General features: G+C 40.0%; 1 protein-coding gene across 1 annotated transcript in view; it reads right to left on the reverse strand.

Moving 5' to 3' along the window:
• The window catches only part of tmem67 (transmembrane protein 67), a 195,947-nt gene that overhangs the window by 19,192 nt on the left and 162,393 nt on the right, over window positions 1-14,362 (reverse strand). Inside the window, exons 21-23 of the mRNA XM_043688078.1 lie at window positions 10,035-10,175; window positions 5,514-5,594; window positions 5,274-5,390 (exon numbers count right to left, since the gene is read on the reverse strand). Of these exons, the coding sequence (XP_043544013.1) occupies window positions 5,274-5,390; window positions 5,514-5,594; window positions 10,035-10,175 (339 nt within the window). The remainder of the gene's footprint in view (window positions 1-5,273; window positions 5,391-5,513; window positions 5,595-10,034; window positions 10,176-14,362) is intronic.

Consider the following 14,362-nt stretch of genomic DNA (forward strand, 5'->3'; position numbering starts at 1 on the left):
TGGGACGAATTTTGAACAGATCTAAAAGCTGAAGAATATCCATTTATCTGGATGTGGATCATCAGCATCAGCTGTCAGAACCACCAGTCAGAATCAAGAAGTGCTGTGGACACCTTCTAACTTGTAATTTCAAAATGTGTTCTTTAAAAAAGGGCTAATGAGCTCAGTTAGCTGGATGGCTGGTTTGTGATACAGTGTGATGCCAATAGCCCAGGTTCAATTTCTTTACTGGTTGAGATTACTCTAGAGCACTCACCTTCTCAACTTGTCCTCTCACCTGAGGTGTGGTGACACTCAGGTTAAAACCACCACCAATTCTTTCATGTATGCAGCCCTATAGTCCTTTGGGACTATGGTGACTTTCCTATTTAATCGAGCCAAGATGGCTGCATTTTAAATTAAGTGTTTGCATGGAGAGAGGAACGATGGAATTTCACACCTACTGAAGTCAAAGCAGGTTGGATTGTGAATACAGAGGTAACAAGTAGTTGATAACAGCAAGACAGCTCTTTGGGTTCCTTCTCAAACTCAACACATTTTGAGTTTTTCCTGAAAAGAAAACACAAGGAAAGGGGTTTAAAGATCAGTTTCAACTTTACTGGAGTGGGCAAATGGAATTGATTGCTCTCATGTGTATCTGGCTGCTGTGAATATCACAGTCGAAGAACTATCCTCTCGTTGCCCTTGTGTTGCAAGTAAAGCAGTTCTGTCATGCTGAGCATTGAAGTCAGTTAGCTAGCAGCTAGATGAAAGGAAAAGGAAAGCAGGATTCTCTGTCATCAGGAATACTGGAATTCAATCATACGAGAAAGGAATTACAACTACAGAATCTCAGGCAATCTGCAAAACCAAGGATCGTCAAACTAACTGTGCAACTAGTAACATCATTGCTACTAGTCACCTTTGACTGCAACATCTGGGAAGTTCAATTATCTGCTCTTCATGAATAATTCAGATTGCTCTGTATACTTGTTTTACTAATGTTTATCTTTTTAGACTCACCTCTAATTTTCAATCTGTGTGTATGCATGTTGGGTTTGTTAGTATTTCTTTTTGCCACTGGTAACTAATAAATTTACTCTTTTTGTTAATTTAAGAAACTCTGCTTATATCAGCTCTTGTTAAAACATAAGTTCACTTGGGCCTGGGGAAGATATCCACAAGGGAAATGATCCTTTTCAAATTAACCTTGTTGTAACGAACCAAGGGGATGCACAAATAAAGAAGTGGAGCCAGTTCAACCCTCTTCACCAGGGAGTTTAACACTTTGGGATATCTTGACTCAAACTCAAAAACAATTTGACAACATCATGTCTGGTATTTCTTTTACTCTATTGTTACATCAAGCCAGGGGATCAATCCTGGTTTCATGAAGTGTGCAGAAGGGCATGCCAGGATGCTGCAAGGAACAGCATCAAGTATACCTTAAAATAAGGCATCAACCAAGTGAAAGTGGAGCACAGAACTGTTTATGTGTTTATCAGGGTACAGGGACCAATCAATTCTACAAACAATAGAACAGATGCAGTCCTGCCATGTCAGACATGAACAGTGGTGACAATTAAACAATTCACTGGAGAAGTACATCTCAAAAATGGAGGAGTCCATCACATCAGTTTGAAGATTGAGATACTTTCAACAATTTTCAGCCAGTAGTGCCAAGTAGGTGATTTATCTTAGCCTCTTCTGGGGGTGGTTAGCATCACAGATACCAGTCTTCAGCCAATTAATTTCACCACAAAATGTGTCAAAAAACAATAGAAGGCATTACATACTGCCAAAGAGACAATATTATAGCAATAAAACTGAAGACTTGTACTACAGAACTTGTTTTGCCCGCTAAGCAGTTCCAATACAACTGCAATATTGGCAACCACTTGACAATGTGGAAAGTTGCCCAGGTATATTTTGCACACAGAAAGCAAGTTAAATCCAACCAGGACAATTACCATGCCATCAGTCTACTCTCAAACATCAGTAAAGTGTTGTAAGAGTTCATCAACAATGCTAATAAGCAGCACATGCTTAGCACTAACTTGCTCACTGATGCTCAGCTCAGGTTCCATCAGGGCGACTCAGGTTTTGCCAAACTGGAGTCAGTGAGAATCAGGGGGCATCTGGTTGGAATCCTATCTGGCACAAAAGAAGGGAGTTGTGGCTGCTGGAGATCAGTTATTTCTGTAGGAGTTCCTCAAGGTAGTGTCCTAGGGTCCAATCATCTTCAGTTGTTTCATCAATGATGTTCCTTCCATTATAAAGTCAGAAGTGGGGATGTTCGCTGATGATTGCACAATGTCCAGCACCTTTTGCAGCTCCTTGGGTACTGAAGTGGTATTGTCCAAATGCAACAAAATCTGGATGATATTCAGGCTTGTGCTGACAAATAGCAAGTAACATTTCCCCCACACAAGAGCCACACAATGACAATGTCCAAGAAGTGAGAATTTAACTACCCTTGACATTCAATTACAATACCTCACTGAATCTTCCACTATCAATAGCCTTCAGGTTACTATTGCCCATAACTAAACTAGACTAGCTGTTTGAATACTTGTTCCAGGAGCAGGTCTGAAGCTAGGAATCTTGCAAAAGTAACTCAAGCCAACTAGGAATTGGCAATAAATGCTGACCTAGCTAGTGAAGCACACACTCCATGACTTAATAGAAAAAAAAGTTTCACTATCTCTCTGCACTGATGTATTAGACTCCCTGATAATCAAAGCTTATATTGCATCCTTTAATACTATAAAATGCCTAAGCTCTTCATAGACAAATTACTAAACAAGACACAATATTGAACCAATAGAGAGAAGCTTGGTCAGTGAGGTAGGTTTTAGAATTGTATTAAAAGAGGAAAGCAAGATAAAGAGGCAACAATTTTGATGAACGTATGAATTAGGAGGCCATTTTGGCTCTTAAGCCTGTTAAGGAGGAATTTCTGAGTGCAGTACCCAGGCAGCTGATAAAAAGTCTGCCAACACGAGAACATTTAAAAACAGGTTGTCCAAGAGCCAGAAATGGAGCAGAAAACAGTGCATATCTTAAAGGATTGTGTGGAGCTAGAGGAGAGTCCAGGACGTGGAGTATTTAAAAAGAATATGGTAATTTTAAATTTAGATATTATAGCACTTCTCTAGGTCAGCTAGAAGAAGGATGAATGATATATGGGTTTTGGTGAGTTTAAACAGAGATAGTATGGTTATGGATAACCTCAGTTTTATGGAGGCTGGCAGGCAATGTATTAAAATAACCAGATCGGGATAACTTTGGTGCGACTGAGTGTTTCAGGAGCTGAAATGGTGCAGAGTTGATGATTTTGCAGAGGGAACCATAAGTGGTTTTTTAATGGCATGGATAATTGAAAGCTTATTTGAATAGAAACAGTGCAAATTTTCAGACAAAGGAAAGACAATGGTTAGAGGTAAAATGGTCTGAATGGCCTCTTCCGATGCTGTGATTCTGTGATTCCCCTTGCAGTCAAATATGACATCAAAATGGTAGGAGCTTGCTTCACCCTCTGATGATCATGAAAGAGAGTGCTGGAGTCGGGGGCATGGAAGTAGGTTTTCTCTCAGTGACTGAAGAGCATTAGTTGAATTTTACAAGCCACCAGCTTTGCTTTGCCGGTAGCCATAAAACTCTCCAGGTGACTTTCTCAGCATCTATTTACTCCCTCCCAATATATTTGAAATTTGTAACAATTTTGCTAAGGCCTAGGTACACCTACCAGTTTTCACTACAATAAGTAACTGACCAATTAATAGCCTCTTATATAGCTGCTACCCACCTCACTGCAATTTCAAAGTTGACAGCAGGAGGTCAAGGATGGGGGGGGAGGGGAGTTGGTGGAAATTGGACAAGAAGGGCTGTTCTCACAGACAGCCCCATTGCTCCATCGGAACTCCTCCCACTCCTACTCTTGGACTTCACCTGGCCTTTCAAACCCGATACTCACTGCTGTGTCCCAAGTCTGGCTCTCCAAAACATTCATTCTAATTTCTACCACTGGTCTCCCATAATAACTGGATCCTGGTTCCTGGCAGGAAGCAGGGAGAGGCTGTAGACCCAGCAGTGGCCACCCTTGGTGATGCTGCTAGAATTACAGAGGTACAGGTCAAATATATTGGACAACATCTCTCAGAGGCAGAACCTTTTCATGAGAGAGGGGTTGAATTCCTGCCTCCAGCTAGTTTGTTCTCAGTTGAGCATTAAATGGTTGTGGTTGTGCCTACATTGGCAAGGATGCATTTCAACTGTAGGGTGGCCATGTATCCTGTCCTGTTCTGTTCAATGGCATCAGTCTTCTCAATACAGAATTAGAGGACATTTCTACTCATTCTACATAATTGTCTGTGCTGAATTACGACACAACATGACACTCAGAGTTGAAGTGTAAACACCTGGAACACTCACATGTGAACTATGTTGATCAGAGGTTCTATTCTATCAACAGTATTTTTAAAAATTTTCTCGTGAGATGTGCACATCACTGACAAGAGCAGAACTTTCGACCCACCCTGAATGGCCCTTGAACTGAATGGTTTGTTAGGCTATTTCAGAGGGCTGTGAAATGTCATATAGAAGTCACTTTGGTTAAGGACAACAAATTTTTCCCAAAGGATATTAATGAAAGGGTTGAGTTTCTAATAACTTTAGTGGTAATTTCATGGTGACTATTTACATTATAAAGATTAGCTTGTATTCCAAACTTATTACTTGAATTTAAATTCCATCAGCTATATGGTGAGATTTGAACCCATAGTCCCAGACCATTAACTTGGGCTGTGGGATTACTTGTCTAGTGACAGAACCACTACACATTGTCTCCTGACATATGTATGATTAAAATTAAACAGATGGCATATTACATAGTAGATGTCTCATAATTTTAAAGGAAAGGACAACAGTTTGTTCTGAGCAGTTTAGAAGGTTAAAAGTTAAAAAAAAAAGCTTTATTAAAAAATGTAAAAAATACATCTGAATTCCATAAAATAGGTATATTTGAATTCCTTTAAAATTAAATGGATTAATTTAGCATAAATAAGTATGTGAATTACAAGAGCTGAATAACCATAAATAAACTCAAAACATTTTGGAATATGCAAAAGCTTATTCACTGCAAGAAAACTGCAAGTTAGTGATTCAGATACAAACTTTACATCAGCTAAATCAATCACTTCTCCATTTTCAGAGGAACATTTGTCTGTTTTTAGATTGCTTAGCTTTTACTTCAGTTTTCTAAATGAAGGGTATCATACAATAATTAACTATACCGCCTCTCTCTTTAGATTAAGGTTCATTTCCTCCATGTTGGTGTCTGCATGTCCATGCACAGACCTCCCATGGATATAGTATCCAAAACATCTGTGTGAGAAAATTATCACAGATATCTGAAAATGAAAATGCAGAACAAGAATAGATACCTGGTTTCATTTCGTAAAAAACAAGTTTGAAAAATTTGGTAATACGTCTTCCATTGAGAAAGAAATAAAATATTACAGTGTAATACTCACGTTACTTATTGAACATACATCAATAAATTGACTTATTCTATCTTCTACAAATCGTTCATAAATAGCAGTGCAGAATACCATCTACAAACAAAATATACATATTTATCCATTTGAAGTTATATTTCAAAATGATCACAAAAGTACAATGCTTTATTTTCATACTTGGTCCTGTTCCTTTTACAAATTGACTTATATCATAAATATGACAGTTACTTATTCAATTGAAATTTCAGGAATTTTGGTAGCAAACCAAGAAAAAGAGACAATTTCATATCTGAAGACTTATAAAGAATTATGGATAACTTTTTTTTTAATTCATGGGATCTAGGTGTCATTATCTGGGCCAGTATTGATTTCCCATTCCAAAATGTATCTAAGGATTGGAAGCAGTTTAAATTTCAGCAAAGGATGATAGAGGGATTGATTACAAGGGGTTAACAGAGCACAGGAGTAAGCTTGTCGGGATCATGCAAACTAATTATAAATGGCTCTATAGGTATGTAAAGAGAAAAAGATTAATGAAGACAAATGTAGATCCCTTACAGTCAGAAACTGGGAAAGTTATAATGGAGAATAAAGAAATGGTAGACCAATTAAATTTAGTTCTGACTTCAAAAAGTACGACACAAATAAAGTCCCAAAATTTGGGGAACACCAAGTCTCGTAAGAGGGAGAAATTGAAGGAAATCAGAATTAGTGGGGAAAGGTATTGGAGAAATTGATGGGATTAAAGGTTGATAAATTCCCAGAGTACTTAAGGAAGTGGCTGTAGAAATAATGGATGCATTAGGGGGTCAGCTTTCAAGATTCTATAAACTCTAGAACAGTTCCTATAAATTGAAGGGTGGCTAATGTAAAAAGAGATAGAGCGAAAACAGGGGATTATAGACATACTAACCTGACACCAGCATTGGAGAAAATGCCAGAAACCATTACAAAGGATTTAATAGCAGAACACTTGGAAAACAGTCACAGGATTGGATAGAGTCAGCATAAATTTTCAAAAGGAAAATCATGCTTGACAAATCTATTGGAAATTATTGAGGATGTAACTCGTTGAGTTGATAAGAGAGAGGTGGTTTACTTAGACTTTCAGAAGACTGTTTGATAAAGTCCCACATAAGAGATTAGCATGTAAAATTAAAGCACATGGGATTTGGGGTAATGTACTGACATAGATAGAAAACTGGTTTGGCAGACAGAAAACAAAGAACAGAAATAAATGAGTGGCAAACAGTCATTGGTTGGGTACTGCAAGGACCAGTGTGGGCCTCACCTATTCACAATATTTGTTAATTATTTAGATTAGGAAATTAAATGTAATATTTGCATTTTGCAATAGACAATGCTGTGTGGGAGGGTGAGCTGTGAGGAAGATGCAGAGATGCTTTAGTATGATTTGGACAAGTTGAGTGAGAAAATGCATGGTAGATGAAGTGTAATAAGTTAAAAATCACAACACCAGGTTATAGCCCAACAGATTTAATTGGAAGCACACTAGCTTTCGGAGCAACGCTCCTTCATCAGGTGACAGACACTATCCCCTGATGAAGGAGCATCGCTCCGAAAGCTAGTGTGCTTCCAATTAAACCTGTTGGACTATAACCTGGTGTTGTGTGATTTTTAACTTTGTACATCCCAGTCCAAAACCGGCATTTCCAAATCATGAAATGTAATAAAGTTTGTGAGAAGATTTGTAGCTCGGGTGCTCGTTGTTGTGGTTCTGTTCGCCGAGCTGGGAATTTGTGTTGCAGACGTTTTGTCCCCTGTCTAGGTGACATCCTCAGTGCTTGGGAGCTTCCTGTGAAGGCTTCTGTGATGTTTCCTCCGGCATTTATAGTGGTTTGTCTCTGCCGCTTCCGGTTGTCAGTTCCAGCTGTCCGCTGCAGTGGTCGGTATATTGGGTCCAGGTCGAAGTGCCTATTGATTGAATCTGTGGATGAATGCTATGCCTCTAGGAATTCCCTGACTGTTCTCTGTTTGGCTTGTCCTATAATAGTAGTGTTGTCCCAGTCGAACTCATGTTGCTTGTCATCTGCGTGTGTGGCTACTAAGGATAGCTGGTCATGTCGTTTCGTGGCTAGTTGGTGTTCATGGATGCGGATCGTTAGCTGTCTTCCTGTTTGTCCTATGTAGTGTTTTGTGCAGTCCTTGCATGGGACAACGGAACGAGGACATGCCGCAACCCAAAGGACTAACCACACTACCATACATCAAGAGCATTTCCGAACTGACAGCCAGACTACTGCGACCACTCGGACTCATAACAGCACACAAACCAACAGCGACTCTCAGACAATAACTCACCAGAACGAAGGACCCAATACCCAGCATGAGCAAAACCAATATAGTGTACAAAATCCCATGCAAGGATTTTCTAGGTAGATGATTTCTGATATTTAGTTCACTTATCTTTGTTCTTTATCAATGCACTTGGGGATAGTTTGGATATGATCTGCCTGTGTTTCCAGGCCTAATTTCTGAGGGATAGAATTAATTCGTGGGCGGCACGGTGGCACAGTGGTTACTTACAGTGTGGAAACAGGCCCTTTGGCCCAACAAGTCCACACCGACCTGCAACCCACCCAGACCCATTCCCCTACATTTATCCCTGCACCTAACGCTACGGGCAATTTAGCATGGCCAATTCCCTGCACCTAACGCTACGGGCAATTTAGCATGGCCAATTCACCAGACCTGCACATTTTTGGACAGTGGGAGGAAACCGGAGCACCTGGAGGAAACCCACGCAGACACGGGGAGAATGTGCAAACTCCACACAGTCAGTCTCTGGCGCTGTGAGGCAGCAGTGCTAACCACTGTGCCACCGTGACGTCCACAAAGTTTGTAGATGACCCACTAAATTAGTGGTAGGTTAAATAATAAGGAAGTAGGCCTTAGACCACAGGATGATGTAGAGTGGCTCATTAGATGGACAGAACAATGGCAAATGAAACTTAATCCTGAAAAGTGTGAGGTGATGCATTTTGGACGACTAATGAAACAAGCGAGTACACAATGAATAGTTAGGGCATTAGGAGGTTCAGTGGATCAGAGGGATCTTGGTGTGCATGTTCATTGATCATTGAATAAGGTGGTCAAAAGGCATGTTGGATATTATTAGTCAAAATATAAAACACAAGAACAGGGTGGTTATGATGGAGCTGTATAAGTTGTTAATTAGGCCACAGTTAGAATATTGTATGTAGTTCTGATCACCACGCCATGACAAGCATGTAATTGTATTAAAAAAAAGTGCAGAGGAGAGCACCAGAACATTGCCTGAGCTGGTGTGTTTCAGCTATGAAGAGAAACTAAATAGGCTGGGGTTTCCTTAGAGGAGACAAGTTTGTGAGGGGACAAAATTATAAAATTATGAGGCATAGAGAAGATACGTAGGGAGAAAAATTTCCTCTTAGAGGAAACAATAACAAGGGTGCATGGATTTAAGGTAAAAAGCAGAAGGTTTAGATGGGATTTGAAGAGGAATTTTTTCCACCAAAAGGAAATTGGTATTCCAAACTCACTGCCTGAAAGGGCAGTGGAAGCGGGAATCATCACAACATTTAAGAAGATTATTGCTTGAAATGGCATAACAATCAAGGCTATAGGCCAAGTACTATAAACTGGGAAAAGTACAGATAGTTGCTTGATGACAATGGACTGAATGACCTCTTTCCCTGCTGTAAAACTCTATCACTCTAAATTACAAGTTTTGGTAAATCAATTCACAGGAGTTACAACTTCCTGAGGTCAGTGTCCAATATTAGTTTCCTTGGTAAACCCACTTGAGACAGAGAAGGAGATTCTGCGGCAGCTTGCTGATTCACCCTGGAGTTCTGCTGTCCCTCTGGAGGTCAAATAGTAATTGACTAAGCCTCCCAGACACGTATATTTAATTAATTCAACCAGCCCCAATTTCATTCATATTCAGTCCTGAGACAAGGACAAGCATTTCAGGAGCTGATCTTGGCAGGACATTTCAAAAGTCTTCAGCTAACAGTGTAACTTTAACACCTCCCCCAACCCTCAATCTCTGCTCCTTAGAGTTTCCATTATAAGGTGATGTGGTAACTAAGCATTAGCACTCATTTTAGCATAACAAATCTTGATGTTTCACTTTGATGAAGGCTGGCTGAAAGCAGCAGGCTCACCTCCAGAGTCCATCAAGTTTGTCCATTCGTAACAGAAATAGAATTTAAATATAAAAATACGGAAGTTTTTTTGGGGGGAATTCTCTTCATGCTCTCTGGCCATTATACCATGGATGAATGTTGTAACAACCCATCTGATTCGCTAATACCCTTTAGGAAAGAAAGTCTATCATTTTTACTGGCCTGGCCTATGTGTGATTCAGACCCACAACAATGTAGATCAGTCTGATCGGTCTTCTTCAATGGCCTCGCAGGCCAATCAGTTCAAGGGCATTTAGGGATGGGCAACAAATGTTAGCCCTGCATAATGCCCAGATCTGAGTAAAGAAGAACGAAATATAAAATCACAGCTTAACACCATTCCCACCTGAATGAGACCAACTGTCAACCAAATGCTGCTAGCCATGCCAAATCTCAGTACACGGCTTGATGGTACAACATCGCTCTCAGGAGTTCTTTTTAATTGAGAATAAGGATCCATTGAAGTTAGATTTTCAAAACCAACAACCTGAAAACAAGAAAACAAAATTATTACAGATTCATAAAGTCCTACAACACAGAGACAAGCCCTTTGGCCCAAATTGGTCCATGTGGACCAAAATGTCTGTCCACGCTAACCCGACTTCCCATTCACTTGCCTCATATCATTCTAATCCTTTCCATGTATTTGTCCAAATGCCTTTTAAATGTTATTAATGTCCCATCCTCAACCACTTATGCTGTCATCTCATTACATATGTGTACCACCCTTTGTAAAAAAGTTGTCCCTCAGGTTTCCTTTTATTCTTTCCCGCTAACCATATACTGATGCCTTCTAGTCCTCAATTCCCCAACCCTGGCAAAAAGACTGAGTGCATTCACCCTATCCATGCCTCCCACGATCTTTTACACATCTATAAGGTCCCCTCTCAGCCTCCCACACTCTAAAGAAAAAGGTCCTAGCCTGTCCAACCTCTCCCTATAACTCAAAGTATTGAGTCCAGGCAACATCCTTGTAAATAGTTTCTGCCCCCTTTCCAGTTTAATAACATCCTCCCTATAACCAGCTGATCAAAACTGAACACAATACTCCAAGCGCATTATAGGTTATGTTATATTACAGTATTATATCATGTGGTCAGTCGAAAATCAAAGTTTGAACAAAAAGAACACTGATGTACAAAGCACAATATTAGACAAAAAAGTATATCCACAGCAAAACCTACAAAGTAATCTTGCAATAAAGTTTGCAACGGAGAAACCAGTGCAAACAGAAACGGGCATGACAGGATTTATCTTCCTGGCCTTGAGCTCTGATGCTGATCTGTGCAGACCAGTTAGCAGTATGTTTCACTGATGTTGTCACCATTTATTTTATTCGTGGGATGTGTGTTTCACTGATTAGACCTATGCCTACTCCAGCTGGCCTTGAGAATGTAATGGTGAGACACTTTCTTGAGACACTGAGTTCCATGTGGTGCGGTACACTCAACAGCACATTTAAAGCCTCAACAATATGGTTTTCTGCCTGCTTGTCTATAAACCCCTTCCTTAGCCATCAAGAAGGAAGAATATATAATGAGATTGACAATAATGCTTATATTTGCCAACTGCCTTTGAGGAGCTTAAAGTCAGAAGAATGACCTCTCAGAGTAGTTGTTCATTCCTTCACAGGCCAGTGGCATTTCCTTTATATTATAGCAGCATTGCAAAATCAAATTATTATCTGTGGTTAACAACTCTTGTATTTTGCTGAAATGCCTTGGGATTTATTTCTGTGTGAAGTCACTACGTAAAATCAAATTATTGGTGTTATCCACGACACCAGGCACAAGAAGAATCCTATTTCTGATCATGACCAATATTATTCTCAGGTTTTGTAATGAGTTTCAGCAACCTTAAGGTGAGCAAAGAATAAAAAACAATATTTGTCAAACTTATGTTCCCTATCACAATATAGTCACTATTTCTGGAGTGTATATGTGCTGTTGGGAGATAACAAAATCAATTTTCACTGTGATGCCCTCAATTTACTATCTAGGCCCAAAAATGAAGAACTTCAGTAATGTAGAAGATGATGGCTTCTGCAGAACCATAACTTGTAAACATCTGTAGTGCTCAGCTCCCAGCCCTGCCTGATTTTTGAGCTTGTTGCATAACTGTGTACACCTGATTTCTGCTTACAGTCATCTCATGTGCTTTTCTGGCAAGCATCTGAGTGTCTTGTACTCTGACATAAAATGTTAAATAAAGATGCAACATTGCAATTCCCTGGTGCTCTGGCACTACCCCTCTGTCTAAGGTGGAATGGAGAATTATGGTCATTGCCTTAGTAATTCCATCTTTCCTAAGTCTCTTCCAGTATATCCAAAATTGGAGATATAGTGGACACTCAAGAAGGTTACATCAGAGTATTACGGAATCTTGATAAGATTGGCGAATAGAATTCAATTTAGATAAATGTGAGGTGCTGTGTTTTGGAAAGGCAAATCAGGGCAGGACATATAACTTAATGGTAAGGTCCTGGGGAGTGTTGCTGAACAAAGATACCTTGGATTGCAGGTTTATAATTCTTTGAAAATGGAGTCGCATGTAAATAAGATAGTGAACAAGGTGTTTAGTATGCTTGCCTTTACTGGTCAGAGCATCGAGTATAGGAGTTGGGAGGTCATGTTGTGGCTGTACAGGATATTAGTTAGGCCACTTTTGGAATATTATATGCAATTCTGGTCTCCTTCTTTATAGGAAAGATTTTGTGAAAATTAAAATGGTAAAGAAAAGATTTAGAAGGCTGTTGCCAGGGTTGGAGGGTTTGAGCTATAGGGAGAGCTAAATAGGCTGGCACTGTTTTCCCTGGAGTATCAGAGACTGAAGGGTAACCTTATAGAGGTTTATAAAATCATGAGGGACAAGGGTAAATAGACAAGGTCTTTTCCCTGGAGTGGAGGAGTCCAGAACTTGAAGGCAAACGTTTGGGGTGAGAGGAGAAAAATTTAAAAGGGACCCAAGGGGCAATTTTTTCATGTAGAGGGTGGTACATGTATGGAATGAGCTGCTGCAGAGGAAACGGTGGAGGCTGGTACAGTTATAACACTTAAAAGGCATCTCAATGGGTTTATGAATAGGAAGGGTTCAAAGAAATATGGGCCAAGTGCTGGCAAATGGGACGAGATTAGTTTAGGATATCTGGTCAGCATGGACAATACAGCATTGGATTGAAGGGTTTATTTCAATGCTGTACATCTTTATGACTCTATGACTTTATGTACACTCTATCTAAGCCTCTCAGTGTTCTGTAACTTTCAATAAGATCTCCTCTCCCCATTCTACTAAAGTCTGTCAAACACAGACCCAAAGTCTTCAACCACTCTTCATGTTACAAGCCCTTCATCCTCAGGATCATTCTTGCACACCTCCTCTGGACCCCTTCGAATGCCAACACATCCTTCCTGAGGCCAAAAAATGCTTATAATATTCCAAATGCATTCTGACCAAAGCCTTATACAGCCTCAGCAGTACATCCTTGCTCTTGTATTCTGGACTTCTTGAAATTAATGCTAACGTTTATTTGCCTTCCCAACTACTAACTGAACCTTCATGTTAATCTTAAGAGAATGCTGAACTAGGATTCCTTTTATGTTTCAGAAATAGTCTGTATCACTGGCACCATCCTGAAAAAAGACCCTTTTATCCCCACTCTCTGTCTTCTGCCAGTCAGCTAATTCTCTAACCGTGCCAGTAACTTACACTGAACACCATGGGCACTTTTTAGAAACCTTCTGTGGGGCATCTTGTCAAAGACCTTCTTGAAATCCAAATGGATCAGTCCATTGGCTCTTTTGATGAACTTTGTCTACTTTCTCAAATAATTCTACCAGATTTTTCAGGCATGATGTCCCCTTGAAAAAAACCATGCTGAATCAGGCCCATTTTCCTGGATCTGGCCAGGGCTACATATTCCTCTTTGCGTGAAAAAGTTGTTCATCAGGTCCTTTTTAATGTAGAGGGTGGTACATGTATGGAATGAGCTGCTGCAGAGGAAACGGTGGAGGCTGGTACAGTTATAACATTTAAAAGGCATCTCAATGGGTTTATGAATAGGAAGAGTTCAAAGAAATATAGGCCAAGTGCTGGCAAATGGGACGAGATTAGTTTAGATTATCTGGTCAGCATGGACAATACAGCATTGGATTGAATTACCTAAAGTACACAAACCAGACATCCCACTCAGACCCATAGTATCACTACCATGGACACCATCATACAAACTGGCCAAAGAACTACAACAGAAACTGAAACACCTGGTCAGCGGATCCAAACACTCTATACAGGAATTCTTGGACATCATCAGAAATATACACATAGACAAAGAAGAAACCATGATATCATTCGACGTGACGGCACTGTTCACTTCGATTGACAAAACCTTAGCCAGAGAAACAATAGCCAACCTACTGGACATACAGAACAGAAAACAGGATGCTGAACCTACCAACAAAGATGGCATACTAAAACTACTGGACTTGTGCCTCACAACACACTTCACATTCAACAACCAGATATACCAACAAATCAACGGAACACCCATGGGATCACCAATCTCGGGACTCACAGCAGAGGCAGTTATGCAAAGGTTAGAACAAACAGTCCTACCACAAATTCAACACAAACTCTGGGTCAGATATGTCGATGACACGTTCGTAATCATTAAAAACA

This window comes from Chiloscyllium plagiosum, chromosome 4, assembly GCF_004010195.1.
Source record: "Chiloscyllium plagiosum isolate BGI_BamShark_2017 chromosome 4, ASM401019v2, whole genome shotgun sequence".
NCBI lineage: Eukaryota > Metazoa > Chordata > Chondrichthyes > Orectolobiformes > Hemiscylliidae > Chiloscyllium > Chiloscyllium plagiosum.